The following is a 27,473-nucleotide window of genomic DNA, read 5'->3' as shown; positions in this document are numbered from 1 at the left end:
TGCACACTATGAGAAATGTTTATTAAATTGATTTTCGTTTCATTTCTTTAAAAAAAAAAAAGGCAGAAAGAAGTTAAACACACTGCTTTGTGGCATGCTCCACAGTATGAAAAAATCCCAAGCATTCAGTTAAGCTGTCAGCGGCTCTGTTTGACCTTTCAGTGTGGTCTTTGAACTCAGACCTGGACAGTTGACACTCCTCTTTCCTCCTCCCTGCTTCAGCTCACAGCCATTTTCTCAGCTGTAACTAGCTCCAGGAGGGATGTTCCCATGGAGAGGGAGGGGTTTGTATTTACAGCTTGCAATTTAATCTCTTTTTTTGGGGGGGGTTGTGGAGGGGAGCAGTACAGGGCACCATGTTGCACACAAATGGTAAGATATGCAGGCTAGGGGCTGAGACAGAGCAGGGGTCCTACCTAGTGGTTTCCCCCCTTCACCTCAGCCAGCTTTGGGACTGACCAACTGGCAGAAGAGCCCTGTGGCTTTTGGATCCTGAATGCTTGCAATGGGGCAAGTCCTCAGCCCTTCACAGCTCCCTCTCTACTTTGTGTTAACTCAGGTCCAGCTTCACAGGAGACCCAAGTGGGTAGTTTTTTCTGGGAGGGTTTCTCAGTTACTTCATCATTCTTAAGCATGACAGTTCCTCTCTGTCCCTGGGCTGACCCCTCCTGCTACAGCTGATGACCATTCCATCAAGTGTGGGGACTCAGTAACTCTAAAAGCATTGCCCTCTCCTGCAAACATCCTTCTGTCTCTTCTCCCATGACCTTCCCAGCTGCTAGCTGTTCCCCTCCTTCAGCACCTTTCCTGCAGCAGCCACAGGAACAGGAGGCGCCCAGGAAGCTGCCTCTGGAGCTCTCCTCAGTGACAAGCCACCTCTGAAATGAACCAGAGGGCAAACTGCAGTCCCTGCAGGACAGGGTCTTAGCAAACTTCCTGCTCTTCCTCCTAAAGCTCTCAGATTCTCTCTCCAAGTACCACTTTCTGCCAATGGCTCCTGCCTGGGACAACCCAAACCCCTAAAGGTACACTGTCCAAGGACACACCTGACCTGCATCGAGACCCAGCCTGTGTTCAAACAGAGCTCCAGCTGCATACACAGCATCAACTGAATACTGAACAATATCAAAAATATGGTATAAGGAAAGAAAACAGAACTGAAATGCGTAATGGCGTATTTATACACATTTATCAACAGTCAACAAAAAAGGCGGCAAGTTACACATCCATTCTGTATGCTAACAATCTCGATGCACATAGATGTAAACACACATGCTTGGATGATGCGTATACATATAGCCACATAACAGAGTAGATGACCTGAAGGAGCTACGCTGGGGAGCAGGGGAAGGGGTTACCTACTGCAAAACCTCACCTCATTCTCGATGTGCACAACGTGGACATTCAGGGCAGTGGTGCTTTAAGGCTATATCTAAGGCTGAATCTTTTCTTGTCTGACCCCTCAATATAAAGATCTGTTGAAGCACTTCCTCCTCTTACCCAGCACAACTTGAGATATATATATATATATATATTTACCTATATACTTTTTAAAGGCCCTATATACTAAAAGGCAGGAATAGGAAAGGGGAGAGTCAAAGGGAGGCAAATCTTCTCAATGGATCAGTTTGCCCCAGTGCAGGAATTTTCTATGATGTAGTGGCAATGGCCATGGCAGCCAAATGCAGCGAACAAGGTACTAGTTTAAAATGATCAATGATCACAGGTCTCCCTCCCTATCAGATCTGAAGCTCTTTGTTGCAACAAAGGGGGAGAGTGACTTTAAGAAACAGAAATATTCCTGAAGTGGGGAAAGTGATCACTAATTTAAACTCCTCCCCTTACCTGCTTCAAGGTGGCAAAAAGCTGAGAGATACTGTAATTTCCAGCTCAAGTGCCTGTATGGCTAAGGGAAAGGCTTTGCTTAAAAATATATATCTATAGAACTATACATACAGATAATCTTTTTAGTGACATTCTGATTTTATTACATAGCTCCTGGGTCACTCTCCCCCTCTATCTACATGGTAGTGGAGTGGCATACAAAAGAAGCCACATACATCAAATTGATAACCAAAGTTACCAGATCACAAGAATGTGTTTCAACTGGTATGATCTAAAATCCTGAATTCCCTTGACTTTATAAGCTGATCTATTCTTGATATAACTGGAAGGTCTTAAAAATAAACTTTTTTTTTTTTAAATCAGATTATGACAATTTCCCAGCAATATTACAGTGTGTGACAATGTGCCATAATTAAAGAAAATTTAATTGAACAAGATAGTGATGCAAAGATGAAATTTTAAGGATTATGCATATGGTTGGGAACACCCAAGTGTCATCCTGCAGTACATAAAAGCAGTCTAAAGTCTGCTAAAAGATTTCTAAAATCAGGAACTATTTTTTTAATGTTTTCTTCTTTTTCCAATATAATTTCTGTGTAAGCATTAGTTAAACAGTGGAAAGTTGATATAGAACTAGACTGTCCCCAAAACATGTCTACAATGAAATATTGAAGGAGGTTAAAAAAGTAACTTAATTTTCAGTTTATATTGAAAAACTGGGGCTATATTTGAAAAACTGAGACTAAAATTCACCCTCTGACCTTTTAATGTAATGAATCAATGGGAATGAGCAAATTTATAAAGTTATAGCCCCAAGGAAAACAAAACCCCATAAAACCAAAAACCATTTTTACACTTTATAGAGTAAAAAAATTTAAGCATGACCTCTGTTAAGGATTGACCTAACAATGCAAACAGGTCAGAGAGGAACAATGTGCCCGAGTTTCCCCTGGGTTACATCGCACCCAGGCAACAGAGGCTGTTTCCTCTCCTCTCCTCTCTCCCAGGCTTCAGGCAGTCAGCCAGGCTTCCCTGTGGACAGCCTGGAAATGCCAGGGAGTTGGGGTGATGGTTGGAAAAGATGAGTACAAATTAACAAAACCGCTAAAATCTGCTTCAGCATCCAGTAAAAAAAGTCAGTAAAACCAAGGCAAAATTTTTCTGGTAACAGGCTGCAGCCTTCTCCTCTGCACATCTTCCACCAATGTTACTTCTGAGTTACTGGGGGTGGGGAAGGGGGAGGAAGGACTTGATCTCCTGCTACAGCAGCTTTCCCATCACACAAAACTGATGTGTAACTAACTCAGCCACAAAGATACGGGAAAGTTTGATTTATTAAACAAACAAAAAAAAAGTACTTCAAAATAAAAATGGTAAGTACTGTATGGTAATATTGGAAGCATTTATATACATAGTTTTCTTTGTCTGTTGTTGAAATGTCTCCTGGTCACTTGGTGGCACTTGGGGTCCCCTCTAGCGCCGTCTTCCCTGCTCCCCCCTTCCCCTCCCCGGCTCTCACGGCTCAGTAGACAGAGCTGTTCCTTATGCCACAGCACAGCACCATGCTCAGGATCATCTCGAAGATCTGTTGAGAGACACGGGGGCACCAGTGAGGCGCCAACCAGTATGATGCAGGTCCCCCACTCCATCCTAAGGTCCCCCAATCCACTCTCACGCCAGAGGTAAGGGCAGGGATGCTACATCTTTGCTGCTGTTTTCATTAGGAGTTGGCCAATTTGAGATAAGATGATGTTCTCCTGTCTCTCTCTGGCAGCAGTGGTGTTACATTACAAGCTTCCTGGCTGCCAACTGCACAGCAAATGCCTCGAGATTGCTCCAGCATTACAGCCCAGCCTTTGTACAGGCGCCGGGTTACCGGCCCATGCCACCCACCCCTCACTAGGGAGCAAACCCAACATGGCAAAACAAACAGATCTTTTCCCACTGCAGACCCCAGCAACAGAACACGGCACCCTGTGAAACAAGTGGTTTTGGAGGCAGCGAGCAGGTTTCAGTGGTGCTCTGCCCTTCTGGACGGGCTTGCAGGTGGCTCTTGCTCCACTGAGCTTGTCACGTGCCTCCCCTAACAACTCGACTCCATGGAGGGATAACAAAGCCCTCAGTCTTGCCATGTTCCAAAGCAGCTGAGGTGCACAGGGCTGGTGCTGCATGCTGAGCTGCAGGGGCATCTGGAGGAGAGGGATGGATCCAGCCCAGCTGGAAAAGGACCACGGCACCCCGAGGTGGCTTTTCCCTGTCCCGCCATGCCCTCATGCTTACCATGATCACAGCGACCACGACAGCAGCGATACCGATCAGGTACAGCTTCCCAGAGAACAGGTCATCGATTTTTCTGTGGCAGTTTGAGTTCTGAAGCAGAGAACACACTGGTCAGATATCCTGCTTTCCCCTCACCTCCTCCCCACCACCCAGAAAGGCAGGTCAGCTTTCTCACTGTCCTGCTTATGTTCCTCGGTCCTGACTCCAGGACTTCCGACCAGACTTCAACCCTCCACACCTGCCAGCCCCCTCAGCCAGGAACAGCAAATGACAAACCAAGGGGAATCTTCAACATCCTTCTACATCATCCCCAAATAAATCTCTACTCTTTATCTAATTCCCAATAAGTCCCCAAATTTTCTTGGCAGCTGAGGTTTCTTGCAGCAGCTGTGCTGACTGAAGAGCAGCTGTGCCTACCTCAAAAAAGCTTTTCAGGGAGTCCTTTGGGCAGAGGTCATCCCTCCACACAGGAGTGAAAGTTGCTGTTAGAGTATCGGAACCACAGCAGTCCAGCTACATGGAGAGAGGAAAAAAAACCCAACAAAACCCAGCATTAGCAGACAGCAAACACTCATGCAGTGCTCTCCCTACCCTTACACTTCCTTGAAGCCACCCAAGACTAAGGAGGCATCTTGGAAGGGGAAACAAGGGAGGGTAATAAGTCACTAAATTAACCCTTTTTTCTTTCCATGCAATGCAGATGCTTCCTACAATAGTCCCAGACAGATCTGGCGTGGCTATCCCTGGAGGAGAGTGAATCCAACTCTCTCCAGAAATTTTGTTTCCTGCTGAATGGAGCAAGTATCAGGATTAGTTACTCAGAGCTACATCCTTTGTCCACTGAATTTTTATTTAAATCAGGGGTGCTGAGGTAAATGAAAAGCAACTTAATTAGAGCCTGAGCCAGATTTCCCAGCACAGTGTGAAGGCCAGAATATTGAAGAGAGTGCAACTCTGCTTCTTGAAATGTAAGAACAGCAAACTTGACAGGCTAAGACTTGCATGTAGCATCATTTGCTTTAGACTCTGCTTTTCCCATTCATTTTCCTGACCACCATTATTAATTCTCCTTCCTCCCATGTTCTCATTTACCCCGGTAGCAGGAAACTTCTACAGAGAAGAGATTTCTACAGGGAACTCAGAAAGCAGGCAGCAAAATCCCAGTGCTGTGAACATATTTGATCCAGTTCGCTCAGTTCACTCCAGTTCTCTCATAAGCATTAAAATCCCAGCGTTGCCTTCGTTCCCTGCCCAAGACTTGTAGTTCAACTTATTGCCTGTGCCTCGGTGGGGAGGATCAGTCCACATACACGGACAGTTGCTCCTCACCACCTACCCACGGACAAACCACCCGCAGAAGTTCACCAGCTGTGATCCCCAGCACACCCTATCCATCAGTGCCAGCTCTGGCTGACTCCACGCAGCCTAAGCAGGACGTGCAGCAAGAGCAGCAACATCTCACCGTTTCATGGAAGGTCTTCACTACAGCTTTCGCGTTGTTCGCATCCGAATCTCCCATGAGCGCCTGTTGAAGTGCTTGATCGTAGAACTGCTTCACATCTTTGGCTATCTGGGAAAGACATAGGAAAAACTCTCAGCCAGAGAAAGAGGAGGAAACCCATCCAGCAGATGTGCCTGAAGGGGACAGATTCCCTCTAATGAGACTCGCAGTAAGATGAAAAGTTTTAAAATAGATTAGGACACCACTTGTTTGCACAGACATGTGAAAAAAGGCCTGTCTTTCATAGGGCTCAAGCCCCTCCAGCTGTAGCATGTTAAGAACAGCAAATATTAAGAACCTCATCCACCAGCCAGCAGATTCCAGCCAACACTGTCCAAGGGCTCCACAAGCTCTCTCTAGCAGATAAAGACAGCCAAGGCCTGGAGGGTGAACCACAAGATCTGAGATAGCCTTCACCCCATGTGAATGTGCTTCTGGGCTCAGGAATGCAGAAGAGGCTTATTCTGAACCACACAACACATGGAGACAAAGCAGGCAGGTAACACGTTTGCCACTGAGGCTGCAGGGGCAGGACATGCTGGAAAAGTCATGAGAAGGTGGGGTGTGCAAGCAAGGCCATCTGTAGGTATGGGCACCTCGGCGTGCTGGTTTGGAGGGGATGGCAGGAATTTGGGAGAGATTGCACACTAAAACCTAATGAGGCAGCTCACTTGGGTCAGGCAGCTTAGGTGCATTTAGGTGGATGTCAAACTCTGGCTGTGTCCCTACCTGGAGCTGGGCATCCCTGTCCTGTAAGTGGTTATGTGGAAAGTTTCATCCACACTCTAACCCTGCCACTGGCTGCTGAACTGTAGCCACCCATGGGGGTCTGCTCCACAGTGCAAGAACCTCCTAATTATCAGGGATACTGGCCTTGTGATTTCTCCTTTAACGCCTTCCCATAATTTGGAAGAGATAGATGAAAGGAGGATGTGCAAGAGAAGGAAAAAAACCCCTATATGAGCAAGAAAGGGAAAACACTTTCTAGAACATCTGCTCTTGGCAGCACAGACTGGATTAGCACATGAAAAAAGAAACTGCAGCAAGAAGGAGCACGATTTCAATCAATTATCCCAGAATTCCTTTGTCACTGCTCAAAAAAGTTTGCTTTGGAGGGCAGTGTTCTCCAATCAAACCATTTGATTCTGGTACATGAAAAAAATATAAAAATAATCCTACTGCTTCTAAAGCATCTCCAAGAAGGCAGGCTAAGGGAGACACTGCCTCCAGCTTTGTGGCAGTGTCCCTGCTGGAAGCAGCTCTTGATGTCTGGGATCATTCTACACTTCCCTCCCAGCTTGCATTGCTCACAGCCAAGGCAGGGAGAAGCAAGCCACCTGCCTTGTGAGCAGGGACTTCAAAACAGCCCATTCATCATCAAGGCTGTAAAACCAGCTGATGCCAACAGGCTGCCACCCTTCATTTTAAACTGTAAAATTAATTTTAGGATCTGAGGTCATCGCTCTTGTATTAGCAAATCCTAAATTTCTCAGCTTTATGCTCTAATATCCAAGTGCCTTCTCCCCAGGACAGAACACAAGAGCCATGGGGTCCCTCCTTACTCAGGCTTCACTTTTTTTGCTGTTGGTTGCAGTTGCACATCTTGGACTCTTCAGGATTCATGAACTAACATCTGCAGGAGGCACAGCCCTTCTGCAGAGGTTAATTAGTTCACTAAAGTTGCTAGGAAACAGCACCCTGCCTGCATAATAATATGTTTAGCCACAGAAGAGTTTATTCCAGTGAAGTCATGCTCTCTCCCGCTGAATGACTACACGGGTGTTCCCATTCAGGCCAAGCCCATCAGCCATGGACTATATGCATGTGAAAGCTGAGCAGGCCACCACCTACTTACACAGCTGGCTTGCCTCTCTTAGTAAAGTAAACACATTTCCTACTCTGCCAAGAGAGTCTAACCTTGGCTTTGAGTACAAGCAGTCCCCTTCTCTCCTCCAAACCCTCGAGGGCCCAGTGATCAACACCCAGCCTGCTGCTTGCTGCAGCACAGCCATAGCTCCCATACACGGACAGTTTTGCACTTCAAGATGAAACTCTGCGTGTCTGTGAGCACACGTGACCGTAATGAAAGGAAGGTGAGCAGAAACAGAAGGTGAAAAGCTGCAATTTTCAGTCCTACCCTTTAGTTCACCCCCTCCAACCAGAAAACCTCATCCGAGCAGTCCCTAGAAGGGTGCATGGTACAGACACAGAGTTTGTACCCCTTGTGCATGCACAACTTATGGATCAGCAGCAAGCCCAGTCCTGGCAGACAAATGGCCCAAAGCAGGTTATATGATACTGCTGAACAGTAGGAAGCACCAAGCAATCCTGTTAATGCAGGCTCTCCCTGTACGGTATTCCCTCCCTTTGGCACTATGCGGCTGGGTTCGCTCTTTGTTCCTTGGCACCTAGGACGTGCAGATGGCTTTCCTTCACGACTTCATGCATGAATCAACTCACTCTGTGACTGACAGTGTGGCAGCACGGAGAAGACCCAAGTGAGACAGGCTATTTTTATTCTAGACATTGCACTACATAGCCTAAGGGGCAGCTGCTACTGTCAAGTGCTCACATTTAAAGTTCATCAGCCTGGCCAAGAGGAGTTAGGTGACTTGCCCAAGTCACATCACTAATCCAAGCCCCCATGACTCGGTTTGAGAGCAGCTTGTAAGCAAAACAGCTCACGTCAGGATCTGCTGTGGTTCTGCCCAGGCCTTCCAGTCCCACAAACACAGGTATCAGAGTTGTCTTACCTGGTCTTTGTTGACAAATCCCCAAATTCCAGCCGCAACTTCGCAGGCAAACAGGATCACCAGGCAAGTGAAGAACTGCAAAGGCAAATCAAAAGATGGGTCCTAAACATATCTGGCTACAGGCAAAAGCAGCAACTAGGTGGGCAGAGGTGTGGTTCTACTGACAGAGATCAGAGCAAGGTGTCATCTGACTTAAAACCATTTTATCTCTCATACGCACACTTAGCCCAAACACGTTTTCCTGTAACTCATCGGATGCCACCCCATGTCCAGGCTTCCCACTGGGATGGCTGAGCAGGGGTTAGAAAGCCTTCCCCACAAAGGTATGGCAGGGATGAAGATGCCCTGAGCACCATGAGATATACTGTTCCTCTGCATACACCTGCAGGACCCTCCAGACAATGTTCCTGCTCTGCCACAAGTGCTCCAAGGACAGGAATTGCCAGTGAGGGGTTAAAAGCACGTTTCAGCTGCTGAGGAGCTGGGGATGTCAGGGTGTGATTTATGACCAGCTCTCCAGCAGCCACAGCCCTGCAAGGCTACTGCAGTTTTTTGCATAAATACTAACACTGACATTTTCCCACAGTCCCACCCTGTTTGTACAATTCCAGCAGTCCTCCCTGCCACCCCCCCAAAGACTCCCTCCATCTTTTTGTTCAGAAAACATTGTGATGGTTGGTCTGTTAGACTGGGAATAGGAAGCTGTAAAGCTCACACATAAGAGTCAGGTGAGAAGGCACAGAGAGGCATGCTTCATATGCAGCCAACATCTCCTCTGTGACAGTATCACTTAGTGGCTTCTTCCTGGGAAAAGCCCCAAAGTGGGAGAGGTGCCATGGAATTAAAGAAGCAAAAGCCCCTGGCTCTTGGGCAGTCTCTGTTCCAGACACATTCAGGACGTTTTCTTCAACAACAGAGGAAACAGGAGTTTCCAGGCTGATGCCATGAACTGGCTCTCATGTGCAAGAGCAAAGGGTTATCAGCAAAATGGAAACAAGACTATTAACCTGACAACAGGAAAGGACTTCTAACATCCTTGTCCAGTTCCTGAACAACCAACTCCTATGTTAACACCTATCTATCCTGATTCCGTAGGAATATCTTTGGAGGACTGGGTCCTACATCCCCCCAAGGACTCACATCACCCTAAATTGTGGGCGTGATGCCACTATAAGTCTCTGGTTAAGCACTAGGGCTCATTCTTGCAGTGGTTACCCTCCAGTGAAGGATGGCTTGTTTATCCCAGATTTGCAGCCACAACTTCCTGCAGACTCAGTTTTTCTGCAAGTTGGCTGCAGAACACCAAGAGATGCAGCTTGATGCTATGGAAACACAGTGATGTTCCTGGCCAGGCAGCTGGATGTGTCCCAGCCCCTTCCCAGGGAGCAAAGCCTGCTCCGTGCCAAGCTCCTGCCTTCCTTGGGTCTTGTCGCTCAGCATCCATGATGCCTTTGACACAGGATTTTGATAGTGTGGAGCTTCCTGGTTCTTTTCCCTTCTGCAGTAAGTCACTCCATCAGTGAGCTGAAGGAGCAGGAAGTGTGGCTGCTTCCCTGCAACACCCTGAGGACGCTGCCTGGAAATGTCCTTGGAGCACAGTGGGAGCCTTGGCCAGCGGAAAGTGTCCTTACAAGGCATCTCCAGCCTTCTCTTAGTAAGCCAAGGTGTGAGCAAACACGGGCAGCTCACAGCAGCTAGAGCTACTAATTTCAGCCAAAGCAGACGGTTTCCCTGTTGGGCCTCAGGTACATTGTACCATCTGCCCTTCTAATCCTCTTTCCAACTTCAAGAGGGAGTGAGGGGTAATTCAGGGTCTCTAATCGCTTGCATTAACAAAAAAAATTAAAATCCAAAGCTGCCAGACCTTGCTACAACAAACCCTGTCGGATTTGTGTGCAGGCTCCTCCTATTCCCAGCAGCAGGGATAATGCCTACAAACTCCTACAGCAGCTCCCATCCACTGACGTTCAGAAGCACTTTATAAACACTGGGGAGAAGCACCCCCTTCTAACTGGAAATCAGCAGCAACCAGAGGTGAAGTCATCTGCAAGAGCAAGGGAAAGCAGCTCCATTTCCCTCTGTCCCAGCTGAGTCCACACCCATGAGTCACTACACCACCACAAAGAATCCTCCAGCCCAATGAAGCCAAGCGCTAGAAAGTCATTCCAATTTAAAAAAAAAAAATTAAAAAAAATTATGTTTTACCCCTCCAGTTTTATTTTTCATGCATTGAGTTTAAAGCTGAACCACATGTGAGAACTTGCTTAATAAATGGGTCTCCCTTGCCCTCAAGGCAAAGGCTTTTGGTGTGTCTATAGTTTATACAATTAAGTTCATCCCGTGCCAGGAATCTCGAGCTGCTGCCTCAAATCAAGGACACCTGTAGCACTTTAGTAATGGATTTTCCAGGATGTACCTAGTTGTTCTTACTAACATATTATGGGAAGCCTTTGCTGTTTCCTTGTCCAAACAAATAAAAATAGTAGATAATTCCCTAAAAGAACTGGAATTGCCACAGGCAGCCTTGAGAAGGAGTGAGAGGGGAAGCTGTAGAGGACACTAGGTAAGAAAGAGGGTTTAATGGGTGCTTGATAAGACAGTCAGACCATGGTGGGGATAGAAGCAAGGGGAGAGTTCACATATAACAGAGGAAATGAGTCTCTAAGAGTCCTGCTGATCTCACCCCTTCTGCTATGCCGCTGGCTTCAGCCTCTTCCCTGCAGCCAGGCACAAGCAGGAGCCTGCCAGCTCAGCTGGAGCTCATTGGGCTGGACAGAGATGCCCTTGGCCAAACAGCGCTGCCTCGCTCCTTGCAGAGGTCACCTAGTTCCCACCTCCATGCTCACGCATCCTCCCAGTCCCGTTTGTTGGAAAAGCCCCCAGCAAGGAAGGCACAGCCTTGTGCTGCCTGGCAGGGAGATCATGGTGCCAAGTAGCTTCCAAAGCTTTGTGCCTCTTACCGTTCCCAGAAGACACTGAGACTCCTGAATAGCGCCGTAGCATCCCAGGAACCCCACGAACATCATAACAGCTCCAACTGCGATCAGGATGTAGATTCCTGCAAGGGAGAGCGAGATGTGTTACTGCAGAGCTCTGTACAGCAGCATCTTAATGCCTGGCCAGACCTTCTGGCTGCCCAGGGCGGATAACTACAGGTGTGCAGGATCAAGGCCGAAGAGGTATGAGTAGAGGTGGCAGCAGACACAGTAGAACACAACATACATGAGTTGGGTCTCAAAGTGTTTGAAGCTACTAACACCAAACCTTTAATAACTCCATCACCTCCCAAATCAGAGGAAACAGAGAGCTCAAGCAGTACTAGACAGAGGATGTATCAGGAAAGACAAGGGCTTTACAGCATCCTCAAAGCTGTAACAGGGAGTTCCCCTGGCATGCTGTTTTAAATATTTAAGCAGAGATGAAAATGATTAGTTAGCATATCTTTTAAAATAAACAGTAAGGCATATGGTTTATTTATATTTAACATCACACAAATATTGATTTGGCTAACATTTTAAAGGCATATGAACCACAAAACTAAGGGAACAGCACTGCTTAAGCATCTCATGTAACAAAATTTGGCTTTTTTATTATAGGTTCTTCAGCAAATATGACATTTTTTACTTGAACTTACTAAATTTGCATAGCCAACTTGCACTATAACTAGTTCAAAGCTTGAAATGAGGAATCGGGAGTGGTTCAAAAAACAGAGGAATGAAAGTTTATTCATTCAGGAAACAAGAGCTTAGCTCAAGGCTCAAGTCTGCTGCCATGAGTAATCACCATGGTCTCATTAACCACGAGACTGGTGAAGCCATAGTGACTACTCAGCCAAACACTACCAGCTCAGTTAAATTTGACACAGCTTTCTCCTGGTGTATCCCTTATATTTAGTGCATTTTTGGTTAACTAATATTCTCAAGTATTGTGGTTCTACTACTCTCTAAGTGAATCTTACTTCTCATCCAAAAGCAATTTGATACATGTAAAAAAATAACCAAATAATTACAAATGAGGCAAGACTGCAGTCATTTTTACAGGACGGTGAGGAAAAAAAGAAGGTATCATGATGAGAAAAAAAGAACATGGGGCAGCCCACAGGTAACAGCAACACAGTGAATCTTATTAGTGCTTGGGAGACACATCCCTTCAGTGAAATGTTTTCTTCTGCTATGAGTCAAAATGTTTAATAGTTATTAATCAGTCTGTCAGCATTCCTTTAGGAACAACAGCCCTAACATATAAACAGAGCTCAAGATTAAAATTGCTTGTACATGCTCGTCATGTTTAAGATTTTTCTTATCTCTGTAGCTTTTAAACAATCTTCTGATAATTAAAGTGCAAAGTCTAAAGGGCATGCACTGAGAGCAGAGTCAAGTCAAGTAAACCATTCTCTAAAACACCAGATACATAATAAGTCTCGACTTGTTTAAAATTCCCTTACGGATAGGTCAAACTTGGGGGAGGGTAAACTTTGGCTCCCACTTCTTCCCTCTTTAAAGCAAAAATCACCAGCACCCAAACAATGCAAGCACTGATGCAAGGGCCGACTCAGCGAGAGGCAGTGACAGATATGCCACCCCAGCACGTCTGGCGCTGGGACTCTCCGGACGGTGTTTCTCACCGCACTCATGCTATATTTAGGTGCCACAGGAGGGAGGAAGCCAGCTGCAGGGGAAGCACCGGCACAATGGAGCGTGCTGACCCTGCAGGAAGCCCCTCTTCACAAAACCTGACAGCAGCTGTGGCCGGAGACACCAACATCCTTGCAGCAACGCTGCCAGCAAAAGGGGAAGGAGGCGCAAGTTGCATCTCCTGATGTGAACTGAAGGGGTTTCAACAGCACCCAGTAGCCACAAAACCCAACAGGCAACTGGGTTGTTGAAGCTTCCCAAGTGGGGGCGAGACACCTCCTCACGTGAGGGTGCAAAAAGAAGGGAAAAGCAAGCAAAAGAAACCTCCCAGGAGAGTTTCTTGGAAAGGACAGGCCAGCAGATAAAGTTTTGTGGTTTTATCGCAACGGCTGGAGATGACGTGAGGTGGAGCGGCAGTGGCAGCTGGGCTGAGCTGTATGTGGAGTAGAGGGGCCCCAAAGGGGTTGAGGAGGCACGAAGGAATTCTGTAAAATGAAGGCTGTCTTCTGGACACCTGCCAAGGCCAAGAGAGACTGATGGAGATTGTCAGATGCTACATAACTGCTGTCTCGCAAAGAACGAATCAGTAGTGGTGTCTCAAAAAACAGTCTGCTTATTGTCACCAGAATCTGCCAATGCCCAAGAACCAGCCCTCACCACACCAGCTTGTACCAGCGAAGCTGCTGGTTTGGGTTTTCAACCCAAACCATGTCTGGTTTTTCTATTTTACAGCACTGGGTGGCTCAACTGGAGAGTCTTCATCACAAGTTGCTTTGGGAAAATGAACTTTGCTCACCCCTGAGTGCAGCAGTTTCTGACTTCTTCTCCCATTAGGACAGCAGAGAGAAAACAAAGCTGAGTTGGGGGCAAGTCATTTCCATGTCTGAGAAGTCACTACTCATGATAACCAGCCCAGTAGACGGGTAGCAAGCAGATGCAGCACATCTGGAGACCAAGCAGCATGATGCTGGGACCCCACCGACCAGGTCACTCCCCTGGATGGACAGAAGATTTTATTCTCAAATTCTTCAAAATAATCACTGAATGCAACTTCCAGGTTGAACATATATAGTCAGGAGATCACAGAGTCATAAAGCAGCCCAGGTTGTAAGGGGACCTCAAAAGATCACCTGGTCCACCTTTTGTGTGAACGGGAACCTATTGAGACTATCCAGCACCTTGCCCACTTAGATCTTGAAAACCTCTAGTGATAGGGACCTGATCACAGCTCTGGGGAGGTTGTTCTAGGGAATGATTGTTCTCACTGTAAAAAATATTTTTCTGATATAGAGATCACATAGGAGCCACTGGTGGCTAAGAAAGTCCTGCTCTGAAAACTAGGAAATGAAGGCCCAGTGAGAACCTTAACTGATGGAGGAGACCAAGAGGAGACACAGATATTTGCTGTTTTAGAAAAGTCTTCCAGTGGCCTCTGTACTTGCTTCTTGCTGGGATTTTTGGCAGCTTCAAAAACCAAAACCAAAACTGACCTGCTGAACTCCAACCCCAGACAGGCCATGCAGACCTTGAACTGTCCTGGCTTCCCGCTTCTCTCCCCGCTCACGCTTCACCAGCTCCTCATCAGAGCCAGTTCTGCTGTCAAGCAAGGAAACAGCAAGAAGGAAAGCAGGGAAGGGAAGAACATGTGCACCATGTGCAGCTTCCTGACCAGAGCCCAGCGGATGTGACTGGTGGGGTGGGAGCAGTAGGAATGTGCAGCCAGCCGGGGGAGAGGGCAGTGATGACTGGCCTGATCTCAGAAAACCACAAAAGAACCCTGGAAGGCTTTTGGAATAAAGGCCAGCTTCATTCCCAGGCACAAACAAACAGCCGTTATGGAGTTGCCTTTTGTTACTGAGCACTACAGCCTCCTGGGATGCAGCAGAACAAGACTCTGCTCCAGAGTTTATTTAAAAACAAGCACAAAATATTTAATGCAACAACAGCATCTTGTACGATGAATGCTGGCGGTGTTTCTCCACAGAAATGCTAGGCTGAAGGCTGAGAAAGCAAATGAAGGCAACCAAAGTGCCCAACCACATGCTTTGAATGGTGTTTGTTTTCCCACACCCATCCTTCCCCTCAGGGGATGGGGCTGATGGGGGAGTCTCTGCCTCCAGACTGGGTGCCAGGAAGCTGGGGGGCTGTTTCAGAGCAATCACAGCCCAGACTGGAACGACCAAGCCCTTTTCCCAGAAAGCAGCCTGACACATCTTAGCTTTCATTCCTGGCACACAGGGCTGATGACGCATAGTGTGGTTTTGGGCTCCATGTCTGTGAGCAAGGCACCTGTCATCCCCATTGTGAATGGCACATTATCCTCCTTAAAGTCAGAGGAGATTCCCCCCAAATCCACAAGCCTCCTCACTATGTAAGCACCAGAGATTGGTTAATTCCTGCTAGCGTGTCATGGATGAAGAACTCTTCACTAAAGTGGTATTTGCTCCTTCGGGGCTCCATCCAAACTGGCACAATTTGGCATGAGCAAGGCTCCATCTGCCTTTCACATGCCACTTCCCAGCTCATTTTTATCACAGCTTTCTCAGGGGTTTCAAAACAAGAAGCACTGTTTGCCATAAACAAAAAGTAAAATGAGAGTGGTATAAAATGCAAACTGCACTGCTTACAGCCATACTGCTCCCTCACACATCAGCAGTACATAATCCTGGGAACAGCTGGAGCTGCAGGAACAGGTACAGTGAGCAAATCACGTACAGGTATTCATGGTACAAATGCATTTCCACATCCTTAAGCAATGCTACAGTGCGATTTCTAGCCCTTTGGCACGGTTCTCTGATAAGGCAGCAGCAGGTAAAATTGCTAAAGATGCCACATGTAATCAGGCACCCACCAAAATAAAATAAGCTGTGAGCCTCAGGACCTGTATCTCAGAGTTTGGGAAGTCAGAGGAGCATTCACAGAGATGGGTGGGGTCAATACTGCCTGGAGTCCTCCTACCTCCTTTTGAGATGGAGCCTTAAAGCAGAAAGCTTTAGGAAAGAGGTCAACCACTCTTAGCTTCATCTCCTCATCTGCATTCAGAGGAGGAGCACAGGAGCTCTTCGCTCAAGAGCATCAGGATGATGATCAGAAAAAGTAGCAGCAGTGGACCAAACATCATGCCCCTCTTCCTCAGTACAACTAGGGCATGTGTTGCTTTGGGCTGCAGAGATCTCCTAAAGCATTAGCCACATGGAAAGCCCCCAAACATCAGAGCTGGGGAACTGATAGTAATTGAGCGCTTCTCTTGGTATGGTGCCAGGTGGGAAATGGAAAAAAAGCAGCCAAGAGGCCAGCTTAGCTCCCAGCTCAAGCAGATGATACCTCCATGGCCCTTTACCTGCAGACCAAGTAGGAAGCAGAATGCTCAGCTCTGGGAGCAGGGAAGGGAGAGAAAAAGGCAGTATTCAGTGTCAGTACTAGCTCTGGCATTAAAGCAGCATAGCTGGTGCTGGCAGGGTTGTAAAACCCATGTCCTGTCCCTGCTGAGAACTAAAGAAAACAAGAAAAAATAAACAGTCTTAAAAAAAGGACACAATGAAAAACAAATAAAAGGAGGAACAAGCACAGGAGAGTCCCTCTAAAACAAGCAGGGAGCAGGCCAGCCCTGGTCAGCCCTCCTCCCGTGCCCCACCATCCCCATCAGAGATGCTGTGCAGCTCCAGGCATGGGCAGTCTTGAACAGTGCCCTACCTCTCCCCCCATTTCAATCCTCTCCCAGCAGCTTTAAGTTGTTAGGCTAATGGAAGCCAGTCACTTCCCCCAGGTCACCATGGCAATGTTTCCAAAAGACAAAAAAAAACCACACACCCCCCCCAGCATCAACACCATGCTTCCTGGGAAGGCAGGGCAGCTCTCCAAGCTGTGTCTGCCCTCCCCATGGGATGGGCTTTAAAAAGGGGCTGAGAGCAAAGGGGAAGAGAGATTTTAGTGTTTATTCTCCCAACAGGCTCCTGGGAGGAGACTCTGCACATCCAAGAGTTTTGCAAGCCTCCAAGGAAAGGAGGGAGGTTTCAGTGCTGTTGCTCCTGGCCTGGAGATGCTGAACATCACTGGTCTCACCACCATGGTTGCTGCAGGGAAGGGTGGGACCATCATACAATGGTAAGAGGGAGATTCCATCATGGAAGAACGCCCTCTCTGTAGCCAAAAAAATGACCATGATGTTTTTCCTTGCAACTTGGGGACAAGATACAAGCAGGGAATGGAAAGTCTCTCCAGGACAGGGTTGAAATGAGAAAAGGATAACTGCATAAGCCGGCCAGCAAGGGAGGGTCTCCCAGACATTTTTGTCCTGTTGGCTGATAGAATTGGCCCAGCAGAGCTGACAGTGGTTTCTTGAAAGTGGGGTGAGAGAGAGAGGGGCTGGAAAAAGAGAGGATTTGCTGGAAATGGACAAGTGGGAAGCCCCTTCATTCCCCTCCGCCCCCTTTCCCAAGGAAAACATTGCTGCTCTGTGGCTACTAATGACTTCCAGATGGAGCAACAGGGTCACAAAATGTGGAGGGCTCTCCTGGGGCTCTGTGGTTCACACGGGGAGATGAAAGGCTGTACATGCTGCCCTCATCTGCAAGAACAAGGCAAGGAGGAAGCAACAGACACCCCCCTGTCAGAAAAGTAAAGGGGTGGTGGAGAAAGCCTCAAAGAACATCCTCACATGCACACACTTGTGCCCAAAACAACTGCACAGAGATGCCACAGTCAGACTTTTTCTCTTCTGCCTGTTCCACTGGAAAGGGATTTGAGTTTTGTAAAGTCAGCATACCTGTGAAAGCTGGGAGGAGGCCTATGGCACATCTCCAATACTAGGGTGGACAATAGTGGCACAGCACAGGAGACCCAGGTTGGAATATGCTGGCTCATCCTCTGCCCCAGCTACAGTACTTCTGAACACCTCTATGTGACCTGGGGTCTCACCCACAAACAGCACAAATCCCACTGGAGGATTCCTTGCAGGCTTTGCATGCCTTAAACACATTGCAGTTTTCAAAGGAAAACTGTCAAAGCTACAGGTTTGAACAGCTCTGAAGAGCAAGAAGCCACTCTGGCTCAGGTCTGGGGCAGCAAAGCCAAAGGGAGGGAACAAAGGAAAAGGACAAGTACATTATTTGTAGTTCGGTAGATCTGAAGCCAAAATAACCCGATGGTACCAATTATTTAAAGTCATAATCAGTTTTAGTCTGCAGAGTAAATGAATCTCAGGGGTTGGTCATGATGAAGGTAGACTGAACTGCAATTAAATAGAAATGCAATTAAATAACATGTTGATTTTTTAACAAATTGAATTCTATGATAAGAATACAAACAAAATGATTGTACTGTCAAATACATGGTATAAGCCAGATACTTAAAGAAAAGTATTGACAAAGTGTTTTGCCTTAAAACTGCTATTTTAAAGAGAATCCAGTATTATTGAAGAAGTTGATCTGACAGTGATTAGAGAAAAATCTAGAACAAGTAAAAAAAACCACCTTTTTTTTCCTTTAAGAGACTAAATAATTATATTGTCCTTAACTGTAAATAATTTTATTTCCAAGACAGAAAAATGCATGTACTTATATTTTTAAAAACACATGTATTATTTTTTAAATAATCCATTTTCAGTGTAGTCCAAGGCCAAATGTAAACCTTGGTTTCGAATGCCAAGCACGCAAGCCTGGCCACAGCTCATGTGTCTGCTGGCAAATCTCCGACACAGGGAGCCTTGGCAAAGAAGAGCACAAATGGGTGAGAGAAGAACCCTGTCCTGAACCAGCTGTGTGCATCTGCAGGGTTCACTGCAGCACCTCATGCCAAAAGTGAAGGTGGTTTTTCACTAGTGTTCATTACAGGACCTAGAGACCTGGACTCTCAGGCTCTTCTCTGGCCCTTTCACAACAAGTTAAGTAAAAGATTTGCTGTTGAGTCTAACCCCATGATATACAGAAGTTGGCACCATCTCTTAAAGATGCCTAAGATTTCCAGAGGGATGAGAACAAGGATGTGAGCACCAACAGAAACCAAGACCTTCTCCCTGCTCATGGTGGGTCCACGCTCACTCTAGCACTGCTGACTTCCAGAGCCTTTGTAACACACCAGAGCTCTGCACAACCCCCTCTGCAATGAAAACCGCCCTGGAACCCCAGAAATCACTGCTTTTTGTCCAAGGCAGTCCTGAAAAGGCTAATTAAGCTGCTGTTATGGATAGAAGGCAGAGCTCCTCCATGATCACTTAGCCAACGCAGGTCTATTTGGATGATGGGCTGGGATGCTCTGCACGGATGGCCCCATTTAGGACCCTTGGCAAGAGCAGCCAAAGCACCCTCACATGCTGTAAGGACAATGGGCAAACCTTGGGGAAGCTGAGACAGATGTCCTGATGCCTACCCACCTATGCACCGCTGCTTGGCAAGCCCTCCTCTCTGCAAGGGTCACATCCCCCTGACCCAGCAAAACCTCATGACAGGACTTCCAAAAATCCAGAAGACACCTATGAAAGCTTGCCAGCAGCTGCAGTTCAACTCAGATGTGCACTCATTTGTGAGAAAGACTTCAAAGCCTCCCTGTGCTTTCTGGCCCATTTATTCTAGCCCAGTCTGCGTGAAAAGCAGCTTGAACTCATTTCCAGGGCAGAAATCATTATCCTGGACCGTGTGTGTACAGAGAAGGATGGTGAAGATGGTCTGTGATTCACCTTGTTGGATAGCCTGCATTCCCGTTAGCTGGTCTCCCTGGCCTCTCCTCAGCTCCTCGGCAGCACTCGGCCTTGCAGGCACACTCACCACCTCACCATTAGTCTGAAGCCACTGCTGCCCTCAGCTGTCCTCTGCCTTGTCTTTCTCAGGTTTTGCTGTCTGACCAGCTTGGGAGCCAGTCATCAACCTGGTATCTAGGGAACTCCCCCCACCAAAAAACCCAAAACCTCCTCTTGCCTTTCTGTTGGGCCAGTGATACCCAGCAGGACAGCAGGAAAGGGGAGCAGTGGCAGCAGCCTCAGTGGTCAAGTTTAACCTGTATGCCTGCCCAAAACCTCACACCCCTCCCCAGGGCTGTTGGTGCCGCCATGCTTCATGGAGGAGACACTGCCCTGCAGTGCAGATTTACTAATAAAACACAAAAAATCTAAATGGGAGCAAAATGAACCACTTCTTCACCCTGAAAGCTGCAGGGAAACCGCACCCCAGCTCTGGAAAACCCACCCTCAGTCACTCTTCATCGTGGCTGGCCCCACTCCCAGGGCCGAGCTAATTAGAGGCACTGGTCGTATCACCCTGTCACTTGCTGTGAGCTGTTGGAGGCAGATTTCCTATTTTGGATCTGGCAGGACAGAGTGAAGCCGAGACCATCCAGCTGCCATGCTCAATTCCTTGCCAGGCAGCTTGAGGGAAAGTGCAGGAAGGGCAGGAAGCAGGGGCGAGCACCCAGTGATGCTCCCAGCACATGGGCAGTCCAGCAAGGGCAAAATGTGAAATCCTGGCATGGGGATTTAAGGGAAATAAGAGCCAAGGCTTTTGTCCCCAACCTCCTCAAAGCATTTCACCCAGAGCAGCCATCTCCAGGCATCACATAACCAAATCCTTGAAGGATGGGGAACCTGGCTTTTTCCTCCCATATTATCTTCACTGTCATCCCACCGAGAAAGGACAAAAGCAGTAAGTCCAGTGTCACTTGCCTCTTTAAGAACCCCAGGGGCTCATAAAACTGGTGACACCACAGCACTAACTTGTTGTAGAGAGATCAGACTGTTCCAGTTTGTACTGGTATCTGCAGAGAGACCAGCTCAGCCTTTTGCTATGGGCTCTCATAACACATTGATTCACAGTTTTGTTGTTTATTTGTGATTTTTTAATGGCACTTTATGTGTAGGGTCAATAAGTACCTGAGAAGTGATTAACCAGTTGTTAGCAACTTATCAATGCTTCTAGCTATCCTGAAGGATGTTTTCTGCCTTGTGACCAACACCTTCCCAACCTCCAGAGAGACAGAGCTTTCCAGGTGTAGTATTACGCAAAGGCAAGAAGGATTTTAGTTTTTCAACTACAAATAAAGCAAATAAATGCCTATCAGACCATAAGCCTGGCTCAGATGAAGAGCAAGTAGTTTCCTTTATAGTCATGAAAGCATGAAACTACTGTGCTCCAGCTATCCCCATCCCTGGTCCCACTTAATCTTTACAGCACTGAAGCAGTTAACTTCCCATTTGCTGGAGCACTGGGTCCGCAGCCAGAATGGAAGTGCCAAAAGCCAAGACTGCAACAAGTGGTTAGGGGATCAGATGGTTTGCACGCCGTGCTGAGGAAAAGCCCACGAACAAGGGTTTGTTTAATAATCTCCCAAGCCAGCCCACAAGACAACTCGTTGGATGCAGTGCCAAAGTGCTGGGGAGGAGGGGTAGCGCTTGTGGGAAACTCCAGCCCCCAGAAGCCCCCTCCCTGTGGGCTGGATAGGCGAGTGGGGGAACAGCTGCCTGCACCCGGGGGGGACTGCAGGGATGGCTGCTGCTACAGTCCAGTATGGAAGCTGAGAGCAAGGATTGCTCCTCTCCTCCTGCTCCTGCAGCAGCCTGAAGGCAAATAAGCATCACACCTGGTACCCTGTAGCTGCCCTGCTCGCCACATCCTCTTTCCCATTGCCCTCAAATCCCACATGCCAACCAGCTGCATTTGTTATTTTTCCAGTCCGGTAACACACAGATGCCCTGGGAAAAGAGTCTGTAACAAATAGCTGCACCTTTGAGGCAGGGAAAAGGACACAGAGAGAAACAAGGAGACACCAAACCGCTGCTTTCCTACTTCCCCTTCTCGCTCAGTACCAAGCCCATGATGGAAGTTTTCCTCCTCTAACAGTGTTTATTGCTTCCCCCTGTCCTGCAGTGCCGCAGCAGAGCCTGGCTAGCCTTTAAAAGCCTCCTGACAGATCCCAGGACCAGCGCCCTGTGCCAGACACCAAAAAGTGGTTTGCAAGGGGCGGGGGTGGGGAAATCAGCTCTGGAGGCCAAGCTCAGAGATGTTCCCATTCCCAAAGCTGGAACATTGTGTACATGTGTACATTGGATGCCAGACGAGAAAAACGAGGGAGTATCAGTTGTAGGAGGGAGGAAAAATAGGGGTTGAAAAAAAAAAGCAAAAAGAAATCCCAGCCTTCAGACTCTAGAGGTCTGGCTGGGAGAGGCAGCAAATGAAAGAAATGCTCTTCTGTTATTACTGCATGGAAATTACAGCTGCCAGAAGGAATCCAGGCCAATCTGTTGCTGAATATAACTTTTAAAAGACAGCCAGCCTCAAATCATGGGCCATTCACGGGTGTCGGAAAGCCAGTGTGGTGGTGGGACCCAATGTTCATTCCCCACTGCCTTCTAAATAGCGAAGGCCAAGGACAAAGACAAAATAAAAAGGGGCCCAACAGGTAGAAGAGAAGGACTCTGCCCCATGCTCCAGGTCCTCTAAGTTTGGGGAGAAAGTGTTAACTAGGGAGACATCAGTTGTTGGCCTCCCAAAAAAAGGAGATGTTTGGGCTGGTTCCTGGAAAGGGGAGAGTTTAACTTCATACAAGTTCTGAAGTTCTGTTTTCTCTCTTTAAAATTGAGATCTACAAAGGGGAAATGCTGGGTGTGAGGCATCAGAGTAGAGACAGCAGGAGAGGGAAACCCACCAGTATTTACAGCAGGAGCATCTTCTGTAATCAGGCACAGCCAGGGAGAGGGCTCAGGCATGCCATTTCATGGGCAAGCAGGGAAACACAATGGAAAACCTTTCCAGAAAGTAATTTTAGCTACAGGTGAGAACAGGACATCAGATGAGACGATGTTCCCAGCCCTGTCGGCTTGCGCTCCAAGCCAGCCCCTGCCGGGCAGCCAGCCCCTCCTGCAAGCTGCTCCCCCTTGTCTGCAAGGGATCATTGGAGAACAGGGCAAAAATAGGGGTTTTCATCTTCCAGCAAGCCAGCATGCTGTCAAATTAACAAAAATCATGCTAAGCTTAACTGTAACACATAGAGGCTCCACCTGCCCTTCCTGGAGAACATGAGTCACGCACTCACCAAGCTTCACTTTCGACTGCCAGGCACTCCGTCAGCTACTTTTACACCCCTTTAGGAAACAAGACAAGCTTCCAAGAAGTCCCCCCTTTCCCAAATGTGCTCTGGGAGAGACTGCAGTGGAGAACAGCAGCGAAGAAAACCCACTGCATGCAACATGTCATTTTACACTTTTAGCTGATGTGACTTTGGATTCTGCGCTTGGGCCACAGCCAACATTTATTGAAGGTTTTGGCTGGCGTGGCAGGGGATATTTTGGAGAGTATGAGGGCAGCAGGAGGCATTTTTATTTTGACCTCCTTGTTGCTCACCTGGAGCTTTCTGCCCTGCTTTTGGGTACGCTGCAGGTCACCCTGAGGTGTAACACCCACACAGCAATGCCAGCATTCCCAGACCTACTCACCGACGTAGAAGGTGTTGGGGGCCTGCTTTTCCCCCAGCTGCAGGTAGAGGATGTTCGTTGTCTGCGAGTCATGCCGGAGCCACAGGGCCACTCCCAGGATGATGCCTCCAGCCAGCTGGGGAGAAAGCAGAGGGAAGCAAGGGTTACCCACTGTTCCAGCCACATGGGATCCAGAATGGCAGTTTTCAGGCAGGAGCAGAAGGCTCGCTTTTCATCTTCCTGCAAATGTACAAGAACATCCTTCCTGAACATCATTCCACCCCTATAACATGTTTTGTGCCCCATACCACATAAGCCGCATGATCCTCCCTGCTGTATGAGAAGACCCCTCATTCTGGGGATGTGCAAAGCCCTTTCCAGTTCCTGCAGCTGATTTCTTTCCCAAGAGCTATTTTATTATGCTATTAAAATAGAAGGCGCAGCCTCACCCAAGCAGCACGAGATGTACCACTGACATTTTTAGGAGAGCTTTTCAACAGAAGTTAGGATCAACCCCAATTACTCCCTTTTTCCAATGGGCTGTTATCACCCCATTTCATTTCAGTGTGGGGGAACCATACATTTTTCCTCTATCCCCAAGTCTTGCATGCACACTACTTCCCATCCAGGAGCAGTCTTCCAGTCTGAACAGACCTAGTGTTCCTCTAGTACATATGGCTTTCCCTAATGTCACAATACAGGGACTGAAGTGGAGCAAGGCTTCACTTCAGGCCAAGGCACAACCACACTGCTTTTGGAGGCCTCCAGGCTGATACTGATGCCTTGCCCATGCTGTTGAACAGCAGAAGAGCAGCACAGTTGCATACACATGTGTGCACACCAACACGCAAGACTGACCCTCAGGGCAAGGATGAAAACACACTTCAAAGATGGGAGATGTTCTGCACATGGAGCATCAGCTTGCCACTGGGATATTTATGCACAAACAACGGGAAGTTTTATGACTGAGCTCCTCACTGTTTTCTCTTTAAGGGAGGGGCTGGGAACGGCAGTGGAAGATGGGAGCAGAATGGGGGCACTCTAGCAGGGATGGTGTCATGAAAGGAACTCAAACTAGAGCATTTCCAGCAGGACTTGCTGTGTTCTCCAAGACACCCCTCCTCCATTTAAAAGCACAAGAGAGAGGGGGAAAAAAATAAGCATATGTTGAAAAAAACCCAAACCCTTAAGAATTCAATATCACTGCTGTGAAAGGCTGGAAGCACCTGTTCAAATGCCAGTTTAAGTTTCAGTGTCCTAAATCTTTGGAAGCCATTCATCTTAAAAAAGGGAAGAAAACTACCAAAGAGTACAGAAGTGGAAACATGTTTTTTTTAAAAGGGTCTGAGTCAGGTCTGCTACAGGTATGATAGGCACCATAAAGGTCACATTAAAAACAAAAAAAGTTTGTTCAGTATAAGTGTAGACTCCAGCTGTGCAAGCGCAGCAGAGCCTCAGTGAACACAGGAGGACTCGAATCTGCAAGTCAGGCTGTCGATGGGAACCTGGCTCTGGCCCTTGGGAGGTCAGGTGGTGGTTTCCTCCTTGCTCATTTTTACAAATCCCAGTCACGAGATTTTTACAGGGGTACCATTGAAGCTGGGGCAAAACCACACCATTTGTGCCAAACTCACAGGGCAAGCTGACCTTGGGGCTTTTCCACTTACTGGAGGGAGAAAATCCCCACAATCTCCTGGAGAGGGAGGGAAGATTTTTGCAAGCCTTTCCCCAATTTGCCACCAAAGTAATCCGCTGGCACAGTCCTTCATCCCTCCTGCACTTGGGACAGCCTGAGCTTTTCCAAACACTGGCAATGGAGAAAAGTCACGAAAGCCAGTCTGTGCTCAAGTCCAGCTCCAAATAAGGCAGGTTGTAGCTTTGCAGAAAGTTACTCAAATCCAGCCTGGTGTGGCTCGTTCATTGTCTGAGGGCGTAACAAAGTTCGTGTTTATCATCCCAGAAGGAAGAGTATGTCCCCAAATTAATCAGTGCCACTCTTAAAGTAAAGATCTCTTGGTGGCTGCTAGCGAAGAAGAGATCCTGAGGAAAATCTGTGTTTCTGTGCTGGCTGGGAGATGGAAAGAAAAAAGGCTGCAGCCCTTTTTGTTTTGGTTTTCCCCCTGCAAGGACACATTGCTCCGCCCTGGTATGCTGCCTTCTGCACCCAGCAGTACCCACTCCAGCACACCCTGACACCCATGGTGAGGTTGAGGTGACACCAGCAGCTCCTTTCCAATCAAATTTGCCCTAAAATGCCCAACAGAACCAAAAGCAGGCTGCAAGCTATCCTCGAGATACTTTTTAATCATTTGGAACATCAGCTGAAGGGACGGAACCTATTCTAATGCATCAAACCAACCCCAGCAGTGAGGTCTGCCTAACACAGCCAGCTGAACCAACTCCAGATGTTCCCAGTTTCATCCTGAATGCACCCCAGGAACACCCCAAGTCTCTCTCGCATCGCCCAACACCATTTGCTTTTTTAACAGAGCATGGAGGACTTCTGAATGGAAGCTTTTATCCAATAGCAGCTGGATTTCTTAAGAGAAAATGACATTCACTTACTAATGAAAACAAGGTTTAGGCTATGATGAATAACTTTTTCCATGAAAGCCATACATCCTTCCACCACCAAGAAGCGCGGAACATAATTAAGGCATCTTTCTGCCCAGAGGAAAGAAAATGAGGGAGAAAACCTTGTTGGCTTGCCACAGTAACCCTGCCTTCCACTGTACCTTGCTTGACATAATGTAATTTTTAATAAAACAACTTTTTCCAGATATAAGCTTGGTATTTTCTTCCCCCTCCATCCTACAACTGCTGCTGTTTGCCAATATGAGAGCCAGAAGAGCTCCAGCCACTGATGAGTGTCATGCTCATCTCTAGGCTGCACGTTCTCATACATATACTATCCCTGGTTTTTTCTGCTGTAGATATCTGTGATCTCGTGCCGATTATCCCGCTGCTCTTTGTGTGCCCAGCTTGTCAGACAGCAACATCACAGAGGCTTCGGGCCGTCACTTGTCACAACACACTGCAAGTGCTCAGCACAGCTCTCCATTTAAGTTTTTGGGGACTGCCTTAACGAACCAATAATCTAAAAGCTGCAACTTGAGCCAACGCCAGCAGCGTGTCGGTCTTTGATCTGCTTTCCACAAGCCGACTTCCCCAGCCAGCCCTTCCCCTGCCAGCACCGCGGCACTTGCAGAGGCACATCACCAGTGCTCCCCAGGACAGGGCTGGCCCTGGACCTCACGCCCGGGACAGCCTGCCGGCACAGCAGAGGTGGCGCAGCAGGCTCCAGTGTTTCCTCTTTACAGCTATTTTCCAGCTTCCAGAGATTTACTGCTTCTTCCACAGACAGCTAGACTTTTCCAGCTGGATCCTGCCGGCCCAAGGCTTGCTTTTTCAGGAATGCCGTTCCTGCTTGATGCAGCAGGGGGAAGTCCCCATCGAATGCTGCCTAAGGGAGGGAAAAGGCAGCCTGTCCTTGAGAGGTGATGGGACAGTACCCTGAACGATGAGGTGTCACCATGAGTACCCTTATGATGGCATGTGTGCAGTCCTGGTTTGCTGCTCTATCCACAGTGCATGTAATGAGGCTCCCTCCTGGACTGAGCCTCACCAACTGACATGCTGTCCACCCTAAAATTTCCCAGGTCCAGCTGTGGGGCAAAGGAACAGACCCATTTTTCACAGCTTAGTCACTCCTCCCCTTCACAAGAAATTCTTACAAATTAGGGGTGCAAGGAATGGCCCCGTTCTTCCTTTTCATGTGGTGTACCCCATTTCTGAGCTGCCCCCACCTTTGCCTGTTGCTTCCCAGAACTCACATATGCCAGGATGTGCCTCACCTCCCTGGTCCCTTCCGCTGCCTCCAGCCCTTTTCCTCCTGCTCCCTTCCCTCCACCCTTCTCTGAAATAGGTTTCCTGGCAGGGAGGAGGAAAAGGAAGAAGTCCTGGCTTGCCAGTCATGCCAAAGCAAAGCAGACATTCTGTGGCTCAAGTCAGTGAATGAGGGAAGTGGAGGTGCCAGCAGTTTCACAGTGCTGTATTTTTAGCAG

At 47.8% G+C, this 27,473-nt stretch overlaps 1 protein-coding gene across 1 annotated transcript; it reads right to left on the bottom strand.

Annotated features, from left to right (window-relative positions):
* Positions 1-25,870, bottom strand: CD81 (CD81 molecule). Its single transcript, XM_029961026.1, has 8 exons — positions 25,810-25,870; positions 23,431-23,580; positions 11,340-11,437; positions 8,380-8,454; positions 5,588-5,695; positions 4,543-4,638; positions 4,126-4,215; positions 1-3,430 (listed from the first exon to the last, which is right to left on the bottom strand). The coding sequence occupies exons 1-8, from the start codon at positions 25,868-25,870 to the stop codon at positions 3,368-3,370; spliced, it is 741 nt and encodes a 246-aa protein (XP_029816886.1). The 3' UTR covers positions 1-3,367.
* Between the last annotated feature and the right edge of the window lie 1,603 nt (positions 25,871-27,473).

This window comes from Manacus vitellinus, unplaced genomic scaffold (genome assembly GCF_001715985.3).
Source record: "Manacus vitellinus isolate BGI_N305 unplaced genomic scaffold, ASM171598v3 scaffold_30_pilon, whole genome shotgun sequence".
Lineage (NCBI taxonomy): Eukaryota > Metazoa > Chordata > Aves > Passeriformes > Pipridae > Manacus > Manacus vitellinus.
Note: the sequence above shows the minus strand (reverse complement) of the source record. Positions and strands in the feature narration are given on the sequence as shown.